The 18,275-nt window shown below is 47.4% G+C and overlaps 1 protein-coding gene across 4 annotated transcripts in view; it reads left to right on the forward strand.

The window, feature by feature from the left end:
• FRMD5 (FERM domain containing 5) overlaps nucleotides 1–18,275 on the forward strand; it is a 310,939-nt gene that overhangs the window by 287,661 nt on the left and 5,003 nt on the right. For all 4 annotated transcript variants that reach the window (XM_044231259.1, XM_044231260.1, XM_044231256.1 and 1 more), the window contains exons 8-13: nucleotides 5,879–5,967; nucleotides 9,022–9,085; nucleotides 9,669–9,760; nucleotides 12,498–12,572; nucleotides 13,119–13,187; nucleotides 14,046–14,152. In XM_044231259.1, the coding sequence (XP_044087194.1) occupies nucleotides 5,879–5,967; nucleotides 9,022–9,085; nucleotides 9,669–9,760; nucleotides 12,498–12,572; nucleotides 13,119–13,187; nucleotides 14,046–14,152 (496 nt within the window). The remainder of the gene's footprint in view (nucleotides 1–5,878; nucleotides 5,968–9,021; nucleotides 9,086–9,668; nucleotides 9,761–12,497; nucleotides 12,573–13,118; nucleotides 13,188–14,045; nucleotides 14,153–18,275) is intronic.

Raw genomic sequence — 18,275 nt, forward strand, 5'->3', positions numbered from 1 at the left:
ATAAGAACACCCAGGCTCTGAACTTGCACAAGCTCTCCTGAGCTCTTGGCATCACCCTTCAGCCCCCATCTCCAAAGACTACAGCTGCTGGAAGCGAACCACTGGCAGCCCAGTGCTGCATCTACTTCCCAACTCTGACACCTCTCCAACCTCAGGAGCTACCATCTTGTTCCTTCCAGGGGGCCCTGGGACTGGTTGTTGGTCCTGCATCTCCCGGAGGCCCAGACTGTGGCCTCTTGCCCTGCTGAGGTTGATGGAGTGGTCAGATCCATCACAGGTACCCATCCTGTACCCAGCCCTATGATGAGTCATGAAAGTGCCATTTACTGAGAGCTTGCACATGCCAGGCACTTACATACACTATCTCATTTAATCTTTAGAACACTGCCAAGAACATGTTCTTGTCCTCATTTTGAGATAAGAACACGGAGCCTGGGTGCACAGGTGGCTCAGGCAGTTAAGCGTCTGCCTTTGAATCGGGTCATGATCCCAGGTTTTTTCACCAGCTTAGCAAGGAGTCTGCTTCTCCCTCTAATACTCCCCTGCTTGTGATCTCTCTCTCAAGCTCTCTCTCAAATAAGTAAAATCTAAAAAACACTGAGCCTCTGAGGGACCAACTAACATGTCCAGAGTTACTGGTAAGGAACTCAAACCCAGTCTTGCCTGGGTCTCAATGCTGTACGTTTTCAGTTACCATTTCTAGTCTTTCTTCTGGGGAGATGGCATTTATTTAGGAACAAAGGATGACTCACTATGAATTCTGACAGAACTGATAGCACCACTGAAATCATCAGAAAAATTTAATGTAAGTTCACTAAGTGGCTTTATGTCTGTTCTATACAGGAGAAAACTGGTAAGATCTAGGTTAGATCTTCTGAATTGTCATTCAGAGGAATTGTCATTCCTCTGAACTTTCATAATCAGCCACCTATGCTCCTTTCTAAATAAACCCCCTTCCCCATCTTGACAAGTTGCCCCTGACCTCAGAGAAACAGAACAAGGATCAGCAATTAAAAAAAAAGAAGGATCAGTGATGACTCGCCCTCATCCCCAAGCAGGCCGCTCCAGGCTGCACTGTGGGGAGAGTGGTAGGTTTACTGCTGAGATGAAGAACTTGACTAAAGCCACTTAGATGGTAAGTATGTGCCAAAATTTCAATTTCTGATCTTTAATGGGGTGACGCCAAGGCTCTTACAGGGTTGCCTCCTAACTTCCACTCTACTTTCTTGTGACCATATTTAAGTATATTAAAACTGGGTGATTTTCATGATTGACTTAATCTAAAGGTTCCTAGCGATGAGCTTTCAGGGATGGGCATAAACATGTGGAAGAGCATGTGTAATCTTCCCTAAGGTCTTTTTTTTTTTTTTTTTTTTTAAGATTTATTTATTTATTTTAGATAGGGAGAGAGAGCATGCATGTGAGCAGAGGGAGGGCCAGAGGCAGAGGGAGAGAGAATCCTAAGCAGACTCCCCACCGGGCACTAGGCCTGACACAGGGCCCAATCTCTATGACCCTGAGGTCATGACCTAAGCTGAAATCAAGAGTCGGATGCTTAACCAACTGAGCCGCCCAAGCACCCCTTCCCTAAGGTTTTTGAAAACAGAGGTTTCATTCACCCATACCAAATTAGTTGAAGTCATCCTCCAGAGAGGGGAGTGGTTATCTTAAAAGAATACCCGGGTTCTGACTCTGGCATACCCAGGATGTCCTCTGGGGTGGCAGCAGACAGAAGTGTACTTCACTGTATCCAGAGGTAGAACCCGTGGGGACTGGGCAATGATGGCCAGATGTCCCTACTTTTCAGAACCAGTCAGTACGGTGATTTCCAAAAATCTTTTTCTGGGCAGCGTGGTCATCTTACGGTGGACCTTTGATGATGTCAAACTGACGCAGTCGAGTTTGATGGTGGTTTCCACATGAACATATGAAGTACTCTGTGCAAATCCAGCCCCCCTCCAAGGAAAACCACGACTGGCAATAAATCATTTAGGCCATCACCCTAAAATCACATAGAAGTAGTATTTCTTTAAGTATATCTTATGGTCCTCATTTGACAATGAAGAAAATGAGGTTCAGAGAAGTTAAGTAAGTCACAGAGCAAATAAGAAGCAGGGTTACCATCCTAAACCAAAAATGAGCTCTTTCCACAAGGATGAAGAATTGAAAACAGATCTTGTACCTCACAACTATAGAAGTGAACTAAATATTTTATACCATTATCTGATGTGAGAGTGGGGTAATATATGCTGTGTGGCCCCTAAGACTTGAGTTTTTATTCCACCTCTCAGATCCATTAATGCTCAGTCTTGTGGGTACTGATCACATCAGGATAGGAAGGGGACGGAAAGGAAAGACCGCCTTCAGTTTAATAGAATGGAAGATCTGAGGAACAGGTTACTACTTTCTGTATCACTTCTCTCCTCATCCTCATTTCTTTCTCTTTTTGTCATATAACTTGTCCTTTTGCACACAAATCCCAAGGGCAGGCTCACATGTTAGATGGAAGAAACCAGGAAGGTTCTGGAGAAGGTGTCAGCATGGCTGCCTGTTAGGTTTTGTGCTGGTGCTGATGTGAGGCTTCTCACTATCATTACAAGTCCTGCTCCTCATGTGCAAGAGACAAGGGGCAAACATTCCAGCTGCCCTCGCCCCTGTGGACTCCCAGGTGCCTGGCTTTGCAGGCGCCTTCATCCACAACTGTTGCATTGGAAACAGTGTGGAGAAAGTATCTCTTTGTGTGACAGACTGGACTGGGATTGCTCAGGTGCTACTATTACTTACTTGAATGATGTGGTATCTAATTGGGGTTTATTCCCAGTTTGCGTCCTGTTCCAAATCAGCCAGTCTAGTCTGGTCCAGAGAAGCTGTTCCCCCTTAACTCCAACACCTGCCTTTACCCAGAGGCCAGCCCTGAGGTGTCTGGACAGTGCAGATGACAGTGCCAACAGACAGCCCAGCCAGTGCTGCCCAGCTTGTGGGAGGACCTGCTCTTCTCTGTGCTGTGGCCAGAGGCACCTGTCACTGGAACGACTCTCACAGACCTCTGTCACAGCCTCTGTCTCCTTCCCCTTTTGCCCACTTCACTTTGAGCCCAAATCCCCCTTCTCCATGGGACCCTAACAATGACTGACTTCTCCCTTTCTACCCCAACTTCCTATCCCTCATTTCCTAACTAGCAATATTTAAATCGGTCAACATCAGGAAAAACAGTAAACACTACAGTTTTTATTTTAGATTTTATTTATTTATTTGACAGAGACACAGCGAGAGAAGGAACACAAGCAGAGGGAGTGGGGGAAGGAGAAGCAGGGAACCCCATGTGGGGCTCAGTCCCAGGACCCTGGGATCATGACCTAAGCCGAAGGCAGACGCTTAACAACTGAGCCACCCAGGTGCCCCAAACACCGGCTTTTTTAAAAAGAAGTATTTGGTATTAAGCTCAATAGACTCATATTAACACATGTCCCGGGAGTCTGCTAAGCACAACCTGAGAGGTACATAGTATTATCAACCCTAATTTTGCAACAAGGAGTCTGAAACACAGAGAAAGCATGGGACCTAGCTGAGGTCACACGGACAGTGAGTGGTCCACACGGGGCCCATGACACTGTGGTCACAGTGCAGGCACTCTTTTTTGTCCTGCTGTTCCCCACAGAGGTCAGTGGTACAAGAAGCAGACAGAAGGCCTTCCCTGCCTCCCTGCCCACTCCACTGCTCCCTTTCCCTACTCTTTACCCGTTAAGTTCTAGCCACCCACAGTCTTCTGCTGACTGACCCTTCCTTTCCATCCTTCTACCTATTCTTTCTAGGCCTTCCTCTCAGAATACTGTTAAGATGCCTTCCCCTCTTGTTTTTGTTCATTCGTACTCCCCCTGTCCCCTCTGGCCCACCTCACTGTCTTACACATTCATCAGATAAACATTTCCTGCAGGCCTGTTCTGTGAGTACAGATAAGGTAAGGTTTCCAACCTCAAGTCACTTTCTGAACGTGCAGTTTCTGGAGTTCCTTGGGTCCTGCCTGCACTGTGAGCAGAGGGCCTCCCAGTGCCCACCCTCCATCCAAAGCAGGCTGCCCTCCCTCACCCACGTCTGCCAGGCATTCTCCCCACTCCCAGAGGCCAGGCTGCTAGGTTAGCACTGGTGCCACTGCCAGGGACCATGCCTTTGTGCGGCGCTGGCACTCAGGTATTAATAACCATCACTAAGCACTGATGACAGGCAGGAGGAAAATCAGCCCCATGGCTTCACAGTATCTCCATTTAGGTTATTTTTAAACAGCTTTTTGCTACTGCCCCTGGGTTGAAGGACACAATGCTTGTGGCCAAGTGTCAGAATCACAAAAGACCCTAAGGAAAGGACAATAAAAGCAACAGATTCATTGGAATTGTTTGCAAAACATATAGTTCATTCACTAGGCCCAGAGGCTCACACCTGTAACCCTGACTCTAAGAGATAGTTTTAAGACAAAACTGCATATTTTCCTTGAGGCAAGGCTCACAAGGCCCAGCAGTGGCCCCACTGTTCTTCTTCTTAGACCTAATCAGGCTGAAGATGTGTGCCAGGGAGGCAAACCCTGCAAGTGGAAGAAACTAGAAGAGCCTGACAGCCAGAGCCCCCACTTGAATGCCTCACACCAGATGCCTGACTCTGACCCCACAGCACCATGTAAGCTACGGCTCAGACAATGGGCTACATGTACATTTGAACAGCATCCTGGGATAATTTTCTGGCCACTTGCACAAACACCCTAAGAGAACAGTCTTTCACCTGAGGCCCTTATGAGAGCACAATTGGTCAACCTACTTTCTGTGCCCTACCCCAGCCTGGCTCTCAGGGAGGTCATTTTCCCACGTGAGGGAGCCATGACCTACAGCTTCAGCTGTACCCCCTCCTGGGTTTTCTCAGCAGAACCTCAAGGCTGGTATTGACAAACTAATAGTGACCAGTGGCCAGGAGGCCTCTTTGATGGTTCAGGCACTGTAAGACTGATGGTGGCTATTCCACTTAGCTGGTTGCTTCTTACATTTTCGGCAGCTACGGTGTGTAGGGCCATTATATTAATAATTGCCATTCATTCTCTTTCTCTCTGGTAACAGCTTTTTTGAGGTATAATTCACATATCATAAAATTCATCCTTTTAAAGTGTGAAATTCAGTAGTCTTAGTAACAGAGTTCTGCATCTATTAGCTGTCACTCCCCATCTCCCCTTTCCCACAGCCCTGACAACCAGTAATCTTTGGTCTCTATGGATTTACCTATTCTGGACATTCCATATACATGGAATCGTGTAACATGTGATCTTCTGTAACTGGCTTTTTTCACTTAGCATAATGGTTTTGAGGTTCATCCATGAGACAGCATGTGTCACTGCTCATGCCTTTTTACTGCTGAGTAACAGCCCACTGTACGGATGTACCGCACTGTATTTATTTGTCAGCTGATGCACATTTGGATTATTCCCACTTTTTGGCTGTTATGAATAATCCTGCTATGAACATTCATGTACAAGTTTCTATATGAACATGTGTTTTCCGTTTTCTTGGGTACCTAGAAATGCAATGCTGGGTCATGTAATAACTATATTTAACAACTTGAAGAACTTCCAAACTGCTTCCTGAAGTGACCCACCAGCAATGTGGGAGGGTGTGCCATTTTCTCTGGATGTTCTCAATAGCCTTCTAAGATTGGTTACAACTTACAGCTAAGGGCCCTGGGGCTTGGGGAAGGTAAATAGCTTGCCTGTTACCTCCAAATGCTCTTCGCCCTGTGACCTACTGCCACATATTAACCCTGTGTCACCAATGTACAGCTGCGTTTCTCACCCTTTCACCTCTGTGCCTGCATCACCCTGATGAGAGGTCCTTCTGTGTTGCAGGATGTGTCAGGAAATGCTGCATTTCTGGCCTTCACTCCTTTTGGGTTTGTTGTTCTGCAAGGAAACAAGAGGGTCCACTTCATTAAATGGTGAGTGTCTTCATTTCCAAAACAGGCTTTTTATACATCACCAGCTGGGGAGGGCTATGGTTCCCATGTCCTTTGTCTGTGACTGGGCAGTTATGGTTCTGAGCGCCCTCAAAGCCTTGCATCCATAATGATAACTGATCAAGGCAGTGGTCTCTAACTAGGAATACTGTTCTTCCAAAGGGGTGTTCCTGAGAGCCAACAGCCTCTCCAGAGAGAAAGAATGTAGAGGGTTGATTTCTGGGCAAGGTGAGAGACCCGGGGCTGGAGCCAATGTTAAAGAAGCAGAGATCCTGTGAGAACTGTTGTCCTTGGGACTATACCCCACTGAGGACTACAGCATGAACACAACTGCTTATTCCCTTACCCACTGGCCTAAGGAAAGAGGGGCTCACCCTTGGGGCAGATAGAAGTTATGCTGCAGCTTTGGCAAAACACCCTCCTCAGGTTGACCCCCACTGTTGGCACTATCTGCACACACACAGATGCTGTTCGGTCTCTCTCCTATCCTTTCTTAGGGCTCAGGTGTCTTCAGGCCCCAGGAGTCGCATCCCCTATTTCCCCCCCTCCCTCCTCCCACTCCCATTTCTAGCACGCAAGAGCCATTCCCTCAGCTGAAGCTAATCTGAACTGCTTCCTCTCTACCATGTCAGTTTGGGGTCTGTTCTAGATGGTTCTGGGAGCTGATGCAGCACAGATTGCCTTACTGGTGGACTTTTGGCTCTCCTGGAGCTCCTTTTTCTGGCCTGCAAACATCTTTCAGCCTCATCAGAACACTGTGTATATTCTACTAAAGGCCCTGTGATTTCTGTACCTTTTTGGCCTTAGAATGCCAAGTCTAAGCTGGTCAACTCCTCCCCTGGGCTTGGACAAACAGCTTACCTTGCCCATCAGAGCTCAGCTGGGAAAGCTTGCTCCTGTCTTGGTTCCTTTGCCTTCTCCAGAAGAGCTGATGGGGAATCTGAGGACAAAGCTGTTTCCTGGCGAGCTTTCTGCCAGGGGTGCTGCAGGGCATCTCTCTTCTTGTGTCCTCTTCAGTTCCCTGACTGAGCTTGTGGATAAACACCGCCTTTCCAACGCTGCTGCTCTTGTGCAGACTGGCAATAGGAGCATCAACCAGGGTGCTAATGAGACTGCCCCTCCTGCCCCCGCCGACACGACCAGCCAGGACCCGTCCCCCAGGAAAACGGCCACTTCACAAGGCAGATTGCCACACTGAGTAACCAGGGCATGCCCCAAAACAGCACTTTGCTAGGCCTTCTGATGTTGGCCCACTCACTGTGCTCTCTGAATGATAATAAAGAGGGTTTGGGGTCTCTTTTCCAACAAAATACTTTTCAGAAAAAGATAATGAGTAGGGTCAGGCCACTGCTCTTCCAGTGAGGAGGACTGGCTTCCTGGATATAACTGGATGGTCTGCTACTGCTTAGAGGACCCAGATCCTGTCCTATACTCCAACCAGGGTTGCTGTGAGGTCCCTGGTAGAGGCATGTGTAGCTAGAAAAAAGCAGAACACACCTGTTACAGGGCCCTGCAGTACAAAGTATTCTTCCCCATCCAGAAATCCTGATGCTCACCTGATTCTCCCCAACACTTTTCATTCTCTGTCTTCTCTCACATTCCACTTCTTCAGTAAGTCTCTTTTTCACTGTCTCAATTTAAAAAAAAATAGATGTAAACCTAACCTCACTTCCAAAAGAATGCTCCTTACTTTCCTTCCTATCTTGCTTGTTGAAGCCTGGAAGATCAGCGTTATTTGTTTACATATTAACTAATATTTACTGTATTCTGAATGTGTATGAGAGAGACTGACTGACTGGGAGGGACTCAAATAAGGAATACAGCATGCTTGGATTAGCTCAGAACTGGAAGTCAGAAATTATGAGCTCTCATCCTAACCCAGCCATGATTTCTAGGAAACAAGTGTCTTTCCTCTGTCTCCTGAATTTTGGCCAGTAGTAAATTAGGTACATGGTTCTCACTACCTTTCTGCTACTTCCTAGGATATTGAGAAAATCTCCCTAGAGATTACCAAGAGGAAGAAAGTCAAGTTGAGGCAGATAGGCATGGGCTGACCTCCTTGGGGACCCTAGCTGGGTACCAAAATAAGGGCTCCGCCCCTGGTGAGATGGAAGGGCCTTCAAGATCCAAAGGGCAGCTGTGTCAGGCAAATGGAAGAGAAGTAAGGAGTGGTCGACCGATGCTGAGGCCTAGTTCTCTGGCTCTCAGGGACATCCACCTAAGACCCTGGTCATTTTTCCATTTTGTAAATGTAACCAAGGCTGAGAGCAGTATGTGAAGGTGAGGTCTAAGCTGTGCCATGTACAGTAACCATGTCACTTCTTCTGATTTGTGTCTGTCCCGCGGGTGACGTACCCCAGTATCCTGTTTGCCTCTTTTACTGCAGCCATTCACTGGGCTGGTGGCTTCAAGGATTTTTCTACAAAAACCCCTAAGCCCCTTTCCTGGTCAGTACGCTGCATGACTGTTCCATGTAATCTGTTCTCTCTCTTTGGTATGTTGCCCCGCCCCCTCCCTGAGATCGTTTGACATTTGTTTGCATTAAACTGCATTTTCCATCCAGTGGCACAGTCACCTGAAAGACTCAACTCCCTCAGAACCTGGTTGCATTGTTTTTCATTATTCGCTGTATCTTGAACTTTGGCCTCATCAGCTACCTGTGGCATCTTACATTTGACAGTCCCATCCAGATAATGCACCTGTTTATATGAACCAAATCCTGAAATGGCCCGGGACCACTCAAGCTAGACTCACTTCCCATGCAAACGTTTCCCTTTTACAGCCACTGTTGATGAGCCCGAAATCCTCCTATCACCCTATTATTATAGTGTGATTGACCAGAAAACTGTGGATTGAACTGTTTCAGCAACTGTTCTCTAAGGCCCCTGCGCTGCTGTCTTGTTTCAGTTCTAATTTTGGCTAAAACTGTGTCTGTGCCTGGAGCCCCTTCCAGTCAGGGTGGGCTGTGCATCTACAAGACTTAGCTGTGAACAAGCAGCCACAACAAGGTGACAGGTGCTCTCTTTGTGCTTATAGGAACGAGGTGACCAAGCTGAAATTTGAAGGAAAGACTTTCTATCTATACGTAAGTCAGAAAGAGGTGAGTGCTGGCTTCTTTCTCTTAAGGGAGGGCTGAGGCATTGAATGGATTGTAAAAGCCAGGACTGAACCAAAATGGTGTATCTAAGCCACCCAAATGGTAGGCCAAGACCTGATGGTGAGGGATGAAGAAATGGCTAGGCCCTGGAGCCCAGGGCATTCCTCAGGGATGCTGGTGATGCCCAGAGGTCCCATACCTCCAGGAAATGCAGACAATGCAAGATTCTTTTGCTTTTCTATGAAAATTCCAAGAAGATAATAAACTTTCAAAAAGAAGTAAAAAAACTCCAGATGAAAAGTAGCACTTTCCCTGGGGAGAGCTGTCTTGCTTCAGTTTGTGCCAGCTGATGCTTACTGTACTGGACCTGCCTGGGGTGCACTTACTCACTGAACTGAGCTCTGCTCCACTGGGTCCTGAAGGCCTTCTCTTCCAACCTGCCAGCTGCCAGGCAGCCCCTTCCCAATCTGAAATCTCTTCCTGCAGTCCTGGGTAGGCTTAGACAGTCCAGGGGACAATGTCCTGGCCTATTTTACCCTTCACTTTCCATCCACACTCAGCTGTTTCTATGTGGGATTTTTTGTAGGAAAAGAAAATTATTCTCACATATTTTGCTCCAACTCCAGAAGCCTGCAAGCACCTCTGGAAATGTGGAATCGAGAACCAAGCCTTCTACAAGTGAGTGAACACATGTGATAAGGACTATCTTTATCAGAGTGAGAGTCATAAAAGCTACTTTTCACATTAACAATGGGCAGGAAAGTTTGAGAAACACTGTGAAAGGAGACATAAGAGGACTTGGCTGGGCTTCCTTATAAAATGCAGACCCCTTTCTGGATGTCTGTACTCCTTGGAGGGACAGAGTTGAGGTCTAGGAATGTGTTTCCAGCAGAGATGCCCAAGGGGTCTACCTTGTGATGTCCCTGGGACAGCTCCCAGTGCAAAGCACTTGGAGGTCTTTTCAGGGCAAGCCTGGGCCTAAAAAAGCCCCTGGGTACCTGATTTGAATCATACTAGCCGTGTGGAGCCATTCAGAGCCATAGGAGGCCCAGAATATGACAGCTCCAGGAAGAAGCAGGTGCAGGGCAGGCCAGAAATGTCTCTAAGCCTTGGAAAGACCCTGGGGCTTGCTCCCCAGTGGATGGCCTGGTGCTGAGGGGCTGATGCCAGGCCTTCTGGTGCGTCACTGCCAGAGGTACTGCCAGTTACAGACCAAGTGCCCAGGAACCTGAGCGGGGTAGCAGGAAGGGGAGCAAGGACTTGTCTGTTACTGAAAAGCCAGCTTTGGGCCAAAGGCAAGAATTCTGATTACCACAGGATTTGTAAAGTATATGAGGCTTCTGTGCTGTTTTGATTAAGAAAGTGGTTATAAATGCATTAGGGAACAAAGAAACAGCCCATCAAGAAACTGGGGTGATGCAAGAAGTATGTTTTACTAAAACCCTTGGTCTGGTTTTAAAAATAGAAAATGTAATGATTTGTACTTTAATAAGCTGAATCTTAATCAGGACAACATTAAGACAAAGTCTGCGGTATATTCTGCCTTTGACAGGCCATAGTTCTCCCTCCAGTAACCTCAAGGATCCTGAAGAGAGCAGAACTACTCTGAGCTGGAAAGGATACCATTCTCCTTCCCAGTGAAAAGACTCTGCTGCATGCTGGCTGCTATGGGATGCTGGCTGGCAGAACTGGCCTTTTCCCTTCTAGGGCCACAGTCCCAGAGCTGTTTCTTTCTTTCTTTCTTTTTTATTTATTTGGAGAGAGAGAGAGAGATAGATCACAAGTAGGCACAGCAGGCAGAAAGAGAGAGGGGGAAGCAGGCTCCCTGCTGAGCAGAGATGTAGGGCTCGATCGCAGGACCCTGAGATCATGACCGAGCTGAAGGCAGAGGCTTAACCCACTGAGCCACCCAGGTGCCTCCCAGAGCTGTTTCTTGGTCAGGCTTTCTGAATTGCTTGATAATCTCTGTACACTTGATCAGGGATGAGCTGAACAGGCAGCCTGAATTATAACCTGAGTGGGCTTCTTTCATCTCATGAAGAAGACACTCAGAAAAGACTTCTACATGGTCAAATTTCCCTGCTGTTCAGTCCCTAGCTGTCCAAGTAAAGCCAAGAAAAGATGTCTGCACTATTTCTGAAGACCTTTTTCTATTTGTGTCATGGGAACAGAACTGTGCTTCTGTACCTGTGACCAAACTCGGTTTCTGAGTCTTTCCATTAATAAATCCCCCCACCCAACTAGTCCTGCCAATACCCTCACTGGAAACAGGCTGTTTTTCATCTTTCCGCTGATTACTTAACGTTCTTTAGTAAGTGTTAAAAGCCTCTGGCCTGGGTCAGCTCCCCAGCTGTGCCAAGTCTTAGCAGCAGCCACTCTGGCATCACCCTGAGCACCTTTCCCATGCAGATCCCTGGCCCTGCTGTTGGCCTCGTGCTTTGAAGGCAGTCGGGTCAAATTCAAGGACATGCTTGGGCAAGACACGGAGACTTAATGCCTCACAGAACCCTGAGACGGGTGGGGATGGTATCTCCCAGGAACTGCTATTCATGGATTTTGGGGACAGCTCCCTAAATACTGACAGCCTGCTCACGGCAGAGGTTTCAGACCCAGGTTGGTTCCCGTGCAGATCAGCACTCCAGGCACCTCAGGGCTTATAAGCTGATCAGGTCTTGGCGGGCTTCACTCTAGGCGGTTCTGTCCAGCTTCCTTTTCTAAGTGTGAGAGGGCCATCTGGGATCAGAGAAGTCACCTAAGAGGGTATGTGACAGTGCCCACAGCCTTCCAGATCCTCCGCATTAACTGCGTACAACAGCCTTGAAAGTGATGTTAATAGGCTTACTGTCCAAGTAACTTACAAGTCCAAATAACTGGTGGAACTTATATTAAAGTTAACATAGTTTGTTCATCTCAGGACTTCTCAGAGTCTTTAATAGAACGTACTTTATGACTCTCCAGGAGGGTGATGAAATAGGAAGGGCAGCCCATACTCTCTTCTCAACTCACAATTACCCAGAAATGAACATGTATCATCAAATACAAGGACTGGAAGGGACTCCTGAGGTCAAATAGTCCTAGGTCCATCATTTTATAGATGAGACCACCAAAGTCAAGAAAAAAAGAAATCTGCTCCAGGTTACACTGCTAACAAGTTGCCCGAAGTTCGATGAGTGGCATTCTATTATTCCCCCAGACCACCATCCCGAACATTTAATCTCAGTCCCCTGGTAAACACCATAAAGCACTCTTGGGAAGCTCTCAGGTCATGAAGGAGAGTCAGAGACAAGCCGGGCTGTGAAGGGCCTTTTCCTTAAGAGTTTCCTTAAGTAGCCTCTGGAAGGAGCTGGGAATGCACTGCCTTAGCCTGTGAGGCAGTTGCAGGCCATCTGTCACACTGGACTTTGCCTTGCTGCAGGCTGGAGAAGTCAAGCCAAGTCCGCACAGTGTCCAGCAGCAATTTATTCTTTAAAGGGAGCCGGTTCCGATACAGGTAAATAGTGACAGTAAGTAATTGTTATAGACCTATTTTCAGACCCTTCTCTGGAGAACAGTGGCTCAGTGGTCCTTATCCTCGAAAACAAAGAAACTGGGAACCTCCAGAAAACCCCAAGGTTTCCATCCAGTTCTCCTGTCTCCTGTCCTTCTATTTCTTTCCTTCCCTGCCACAGTTTGTCTGGAGGGTTTAAATATGTATCTTCTTCTGCCCTCAGAACAGCAGTGAAATAAGAACTGTGGCAGTGATTGTTTTCATGTCTGTCTAAAGATTTCTTTCTCTCTTTTTTTTGGCAATATTTCTGGAACATGCTGGACAATGGGAAATCCCAAAGACTCAAGATAGAGAGCTCTCTAAGATAAGCTGTCAGGACATCTTAGAACTTACCCAGCAAGCAAGCCTTTCTCAGTGACCTAAACATTGGGAAGGGCTAGGCCAGAAGGCATCTCCCACTTCATCAAAAGTATCTGACGCCTTAGACAAGAGCCCAGTGCGAGAATACCATCTCATCCCTTGCTGCTTGTTTTATTATACTATTTATAGTGGCCGAGTTGCAAAGGAAGTAATGGAGTCAAGTGCAAAGATCAAACGGGAGCCACCAGAAATACACAGGTAGGCTGCCACAGACTTCCCCCAAAACCAGTTCCAGCTCAGATCCCAGAAGCTCCAAAAAGGGAAGGATAACACGGCAGGGAGGTGAAGAGATCTATCTCAGCTAAAGGCATGGGGAACAGTCTGACCCCGGTATCTCTGGTCCTTGAGGGAACCTGAGGGATGGCATAGTACCCAGTACCACATCCTGGGTACTTCTCTACTGTCCTCCCAAATCCTGAAGGTGGTCACAGACCATGGAGGACATGTCCAAAATGCAAGATTTCCTTAGTTCTGGAATCAGTCCATTACCGAAAGCCAGGGATAGCCCCACAGCCCTATCACACTAGGTCGAAAATAGTTTTGAGATCCTTGCATTATGTGTAACTGTACATCATGTATATCTCCTAAACCTAGTAACATGCAAAAAGAATATGACTGGCCAAGACAGCTAGGGTTCACCAAGCAACCTGATGCTGGGAATGGGAGCATTACTACCACCTTCACATGGCACATCCTTGCCACCAGCAGTCTCTGTCCAGAAGTCAGAGAGGCTGCCATATGTTTTCAGGCACATTTTCTGTAGTACTGCTTATGTTGGGGCTCTACTCCCTGACCAACGTGCCCAGAGACCAGTGGTACCACTCCTGCACTAAAGCAGGTGGGTCTGGCATGTGAGGTGGCAGACAAATCTAAAGCAGTGTCTCCGATTGGGATCTGGGAACTAAAGGCAAAAAGCAGGTATTAAAGACCTTTTTTAAACAAATAAATAAAACTTAACACAGCCAGACAATTCTAACAGCTACTTCTCAACTCTGTGTCCTGACCACATCTGTCTGTGCACCGAATTAACAAAGTTCTCTTTTTCTTTAACCTTAGAGCAGGGATGGTTCCCAGCCGCAGCTGTCCCTCCATAACCCATGGCCCAAGGCTGAGCAGCGTCCCCAGGACCCGCAGAAGAGCTGTTCACATCTCCATCATGGAAGGTGAGCATAAGCTCTGCAGATGACAATGGGGTTCCTCTACATTTTGCCCTGGACCACTTCCTCTCAGAGACTTTGAAAAGAAGTTACACTAGAGACCAGAGCACATTTCTCCAATGGAAGAGAGGTTTCAGGCAGGGGCTAGGTACCCCGGCTGGGTGTCAGGTGAAGGGTAATCCCACCCAACCCTGATGAGGTATAGTCTGAGAGGGGGTTTAAACCTGAGAGTGTTGGGGCAGACCTTTGGGAGGCTGTTATTGCATCTAACAAGGTTCCCTGCAGTTCTGAAACTGCTTTCCATCCAGAGGCTTTTCACTTGTGTTTCAGATTAGACTAGTCTCCACAGTTTAAAGGATCAGGGCAGCTGAGGCAGTTAAGCAAGAAACGAAAACTCCTAGTTCTGAAGCACCGCAATAGCTGCTACCACCTTCTATTGTGGGGTAAGGGGGTAGGAGCGGGGGGAATCTGTCCTCTTGCTATCTGAATTCTTTAACATGATCTCAGGAAATCTCACATGCCCCACCTCTCTCTCTCTTACCGTCCCTCTGGAGGAAGTGGGTCCTGGGAGGGAAGAGATGAAGTCTGTGAATCTTCACTAACCAGATGCTACAGCAGCTGGGCCTGGCACCTCTCCACTCCTGAGGTCGTTAATCATTAGGAAACTCCTGGAATATTCCCCTCCTTGTCACTGACTCAGATGCCCCTCAGGCTAGATACAGGTATAAAGTTGAATGCTGTCATTCCCAAAGATGTTTTTGTAGGACCTCAGAAGATCTCAAGCAGCAGCAAAGAGCAGCAGGTTTACTTTAAACCTGTCCTGAAAGGTGGGGAGGGAAGACTCTTTGCCCTTTCTGTGGGAATGTTGATTAATGAAAACAAAGAACTGCTTAGGTTAGGAAGGATATCACTCTGCTGCTCCCCTGTGAGCATCATGGCTTTGTGTTTTGGATTTTGTGTGTCACTGACTTTGTATTATCTGTCTGGTATATAACTACAGTCCAGGGGTTGAGAACACTGCCCGGGCAACCACAATCAAGTGCCTTAATTATTTGAGTATCTTGGTTGTTCTATTTGTAAAATAGGGATATCTTCCTTGTATACTCCATGGATTGTGAGGAAGGTGATGTACATAGAAGTACTTTAAAGAGATTCAAGCATTTATTGGACAGGCAGCAAGTACGGTGCAAAGAGCCCTGGTCAGGAAGTCAAAGATGAGATTCAAATAACAGCTCTGCCATGTACTATCTCTAGGGCACATTGCTCAACCTCTCTGAGCCTGTGGCCCCCACTGTAGAGTGGGGTGTGGGTGTGGGAGAGTGTCTTCTGAGCTATGAAGTATAACTGCTGTACAGAGTATGAAGTTACTGAGGTCTGTCATCAGACACAGGCTCCTGGTTTTCCTTCCAGTCTTAAGCTGAGCAGGAGAACTGAGCATAGCACTCATTGTCCCTCTTCTTTTAGAGTGTTCATCTCAGGAAAGCAGAATGAATTTCTTCTCTTTTGAGGAAACATAACTTTCTCCTCTCCCTGTGGCCCTTCTTCCCATCCATCCTGAGGTTGGAAGCCACCAGGTTCACATCAAAGCTCTCGTAAAATGTTAAGGACAGCTGTCCTCCCAGAGAAAAGGCCATCCTCTGGAGGAAGTTGGCACTAATACAGGTCTAGGGAAGAGCCTCACGCATTTGTTCTCCAGCATATGGAAGAATGTCCAGTAAAACCCATGTTCCCAGAAAAGAGAAGACAGGCTGTCCATGTGGGGATACAACTCATTTGTAGTAGTTGCCAAGCAGGGTTAGCAGAACTACTGAGACTCGGGAAACCAGTCCTTGAGTCTCTTCCAAGACAAGCTATGAGGCTGCCTCAGTTCCCAACCAGCTCTGGCTGTGACTCCGGCATCCTTCCAGAACCTGTCTTCTCCTATTGTAGCAGCAGTAGGCTCTTTAGCATCTGAAACCGTTCTCTTTGCTTGTACAATGCCAGGGGAGGGTGCAGCAGGGAAAGGCCACCAAGGAAGCTAGTAAGGAAGAGACTTATAGGGGCAGGAAATACCATCATAATCTCAGCCCCCATAGAACTTCACACCTGGTGGATGATAGCACAGCAGGCGCCCATGTGCCACCCCAACAAGCCAACCTGCGGCTCACCCCCATGCCTGAGGCTGCCTGCAGACAAGAACAGCCTTCGTCCCCAGTCATAGCCCTCAGCCCAGGACGCATCAGATTCAGGAGGGCAAAAGTAGAAGCACCTAAGAACTGCTCCAGCAGGAATGACACTGTGAGGAGAGGCAGATGGACTCTGGTATGGCAATGGGGTGGGGGGGGGGTAGCCTTTTAGCATTTAAGTGGCTCTATCAGTGCAGGGATTATCAAGCCTGGGAAGATAAAAAGAATGGATTATTTCCCAGAGAGTTGAGTTATACCATCTCTCAAGAGGGGTTTCACCTTTAAAGCACCCAGCAAACACAGCTGACCCCCACCGTACAACTAACCAGACAGGGAAGGGCTGAGAGGGAAATGATGGGGGTCTCAGAAGAAGGGTACTAACCACCAAAACTCCCAGGAAGTTATGGACTTTTGAAACTGGCTCATGCTCCATCAGAGACTCTTTCCTATTGTCCATATGGCACATAAATTAATGTCACAGAAACTATTTGCCTTTTTCAGGGGGGGGGAGCTTTGGTTGTTACCTCTAAAAACAATGGGGAAATCTCTAAAAAATGGGGGAAAAAAACCCAAAAAACGAAACCACTAATCTAAAAAAGACTACAATTTGAATTAGATCAGGTAATTCTCACAAGCTGGGACTGTTAAAAAGATGACTGTACACTGGCTGGCCCTCCCCTCTGCTCTCAGGGATGCCAAGAGACCACGTGTTGTTAGCACAGGCTTAGCCAGAGAGGATCCTCAGGTATGTTGATTCCTTTTGTTCATCAAGCTCTATGGGGCACAGCTCAGCAGCTGGGGCCAAATAGCATACCGCCCATTTCTGCCCCACAGCTGCCACCTCACACTTCAGGCCACCCAACCCAACGCCCGAAATCTTTATAGCCTCACATCCTGCATTTTCTGCAACTATGTGATCCTTCCTATTCTGTGAGACTATTCTCTGCCCTCTCTGTACCGCACTCTCTGAGAAGTCTGGGGCCCTTATACGGGCCTCTGGGAAACAGTCACATGCTAGGGAAGCATTACTTTTTATGGCTCTAAGTGCTTCTGACTGAATCCAGTCCCTGATAACGCTGGCCTCTCAGAGCTGTTCCTTCCCTCAAGTGCAGCCTGCTCGGTCTCACAGAGCTGACATTCTCTTCTCCAGCGCATGAGACACTGTGAAGGAGCTGCCGTGGCTTGAGGTCAGCAAAAATCCTTTGCCCCAGTCAGTCTTCCATCCTTTCCCTCTGTATCTCCCCTGACTGGCTGGTTTCCATGAAGAGTTTCCACTGAAGAAGTATCTGCCTTCCTGGGCCACCATGGGGAAGAGTCTGATTAAGATTCACACCAGAGTCCGAGTTCAGCTCCGGTTGACTAATCACTGCCTTCGGCCACTGAGTGTGCGCATCCTGAGGATGGGGCCCCGGCTCCAGGGTAGGCTCCTGACCACTGTGTCCCCCTGCCCACAGGGAGCCACCTCTGGGCAAGGCAATCAGCTGGAGCACATCCAAGGTAAAAAAGACTCCTCTGTCAGCTCCCACCCATGGTACCAACCCTGTCTTCCCAGAATAACAGGTTTGATGAAGGGGTGGTGGTTTCTAGTGAACCCAAAGTTCTATACAAGACTAGCCTGACCTAGCAATAATAACTTTGCAAGTGAGGTCTGTTGAGGAAACAGAAAACTAACACTGAGTAACTTTATCTGTCAAGCAATCTACTAGAAATGCATACATATCCATTATCTTATTTACTGATAATGTATCGGTAATGTAATAATGTAGTTATTATAATGCAGATTCTCTCTGATATAACTTATAATGTAGTTTCTCTCTGATATAATAGGCTTTGCCTCGGTCTCCTTCCCCACCAAGCTTAGGGCTGAATTGGAGGCCAAGCTAAGTTTGCACTAAAGTGCCTTCTGGCAGCTAAGCTCGTCATGCTTTGGAATATCTGAAGGGGTTGTCTTTGTGAGGGGACAG

This window comes from Neovison vison, chromosome 13 (genome assembly GCF_020171115.1).
Source record: "Neovison vison isolate M4711 chromosome 13, ASM_NN_V1, whole genome shotgun sequence".
NCBI lineage: Eukaryota > Metazoa > Chordata > Mammalia > Carnivora > Mustelidae > Neogale > Neogale vison.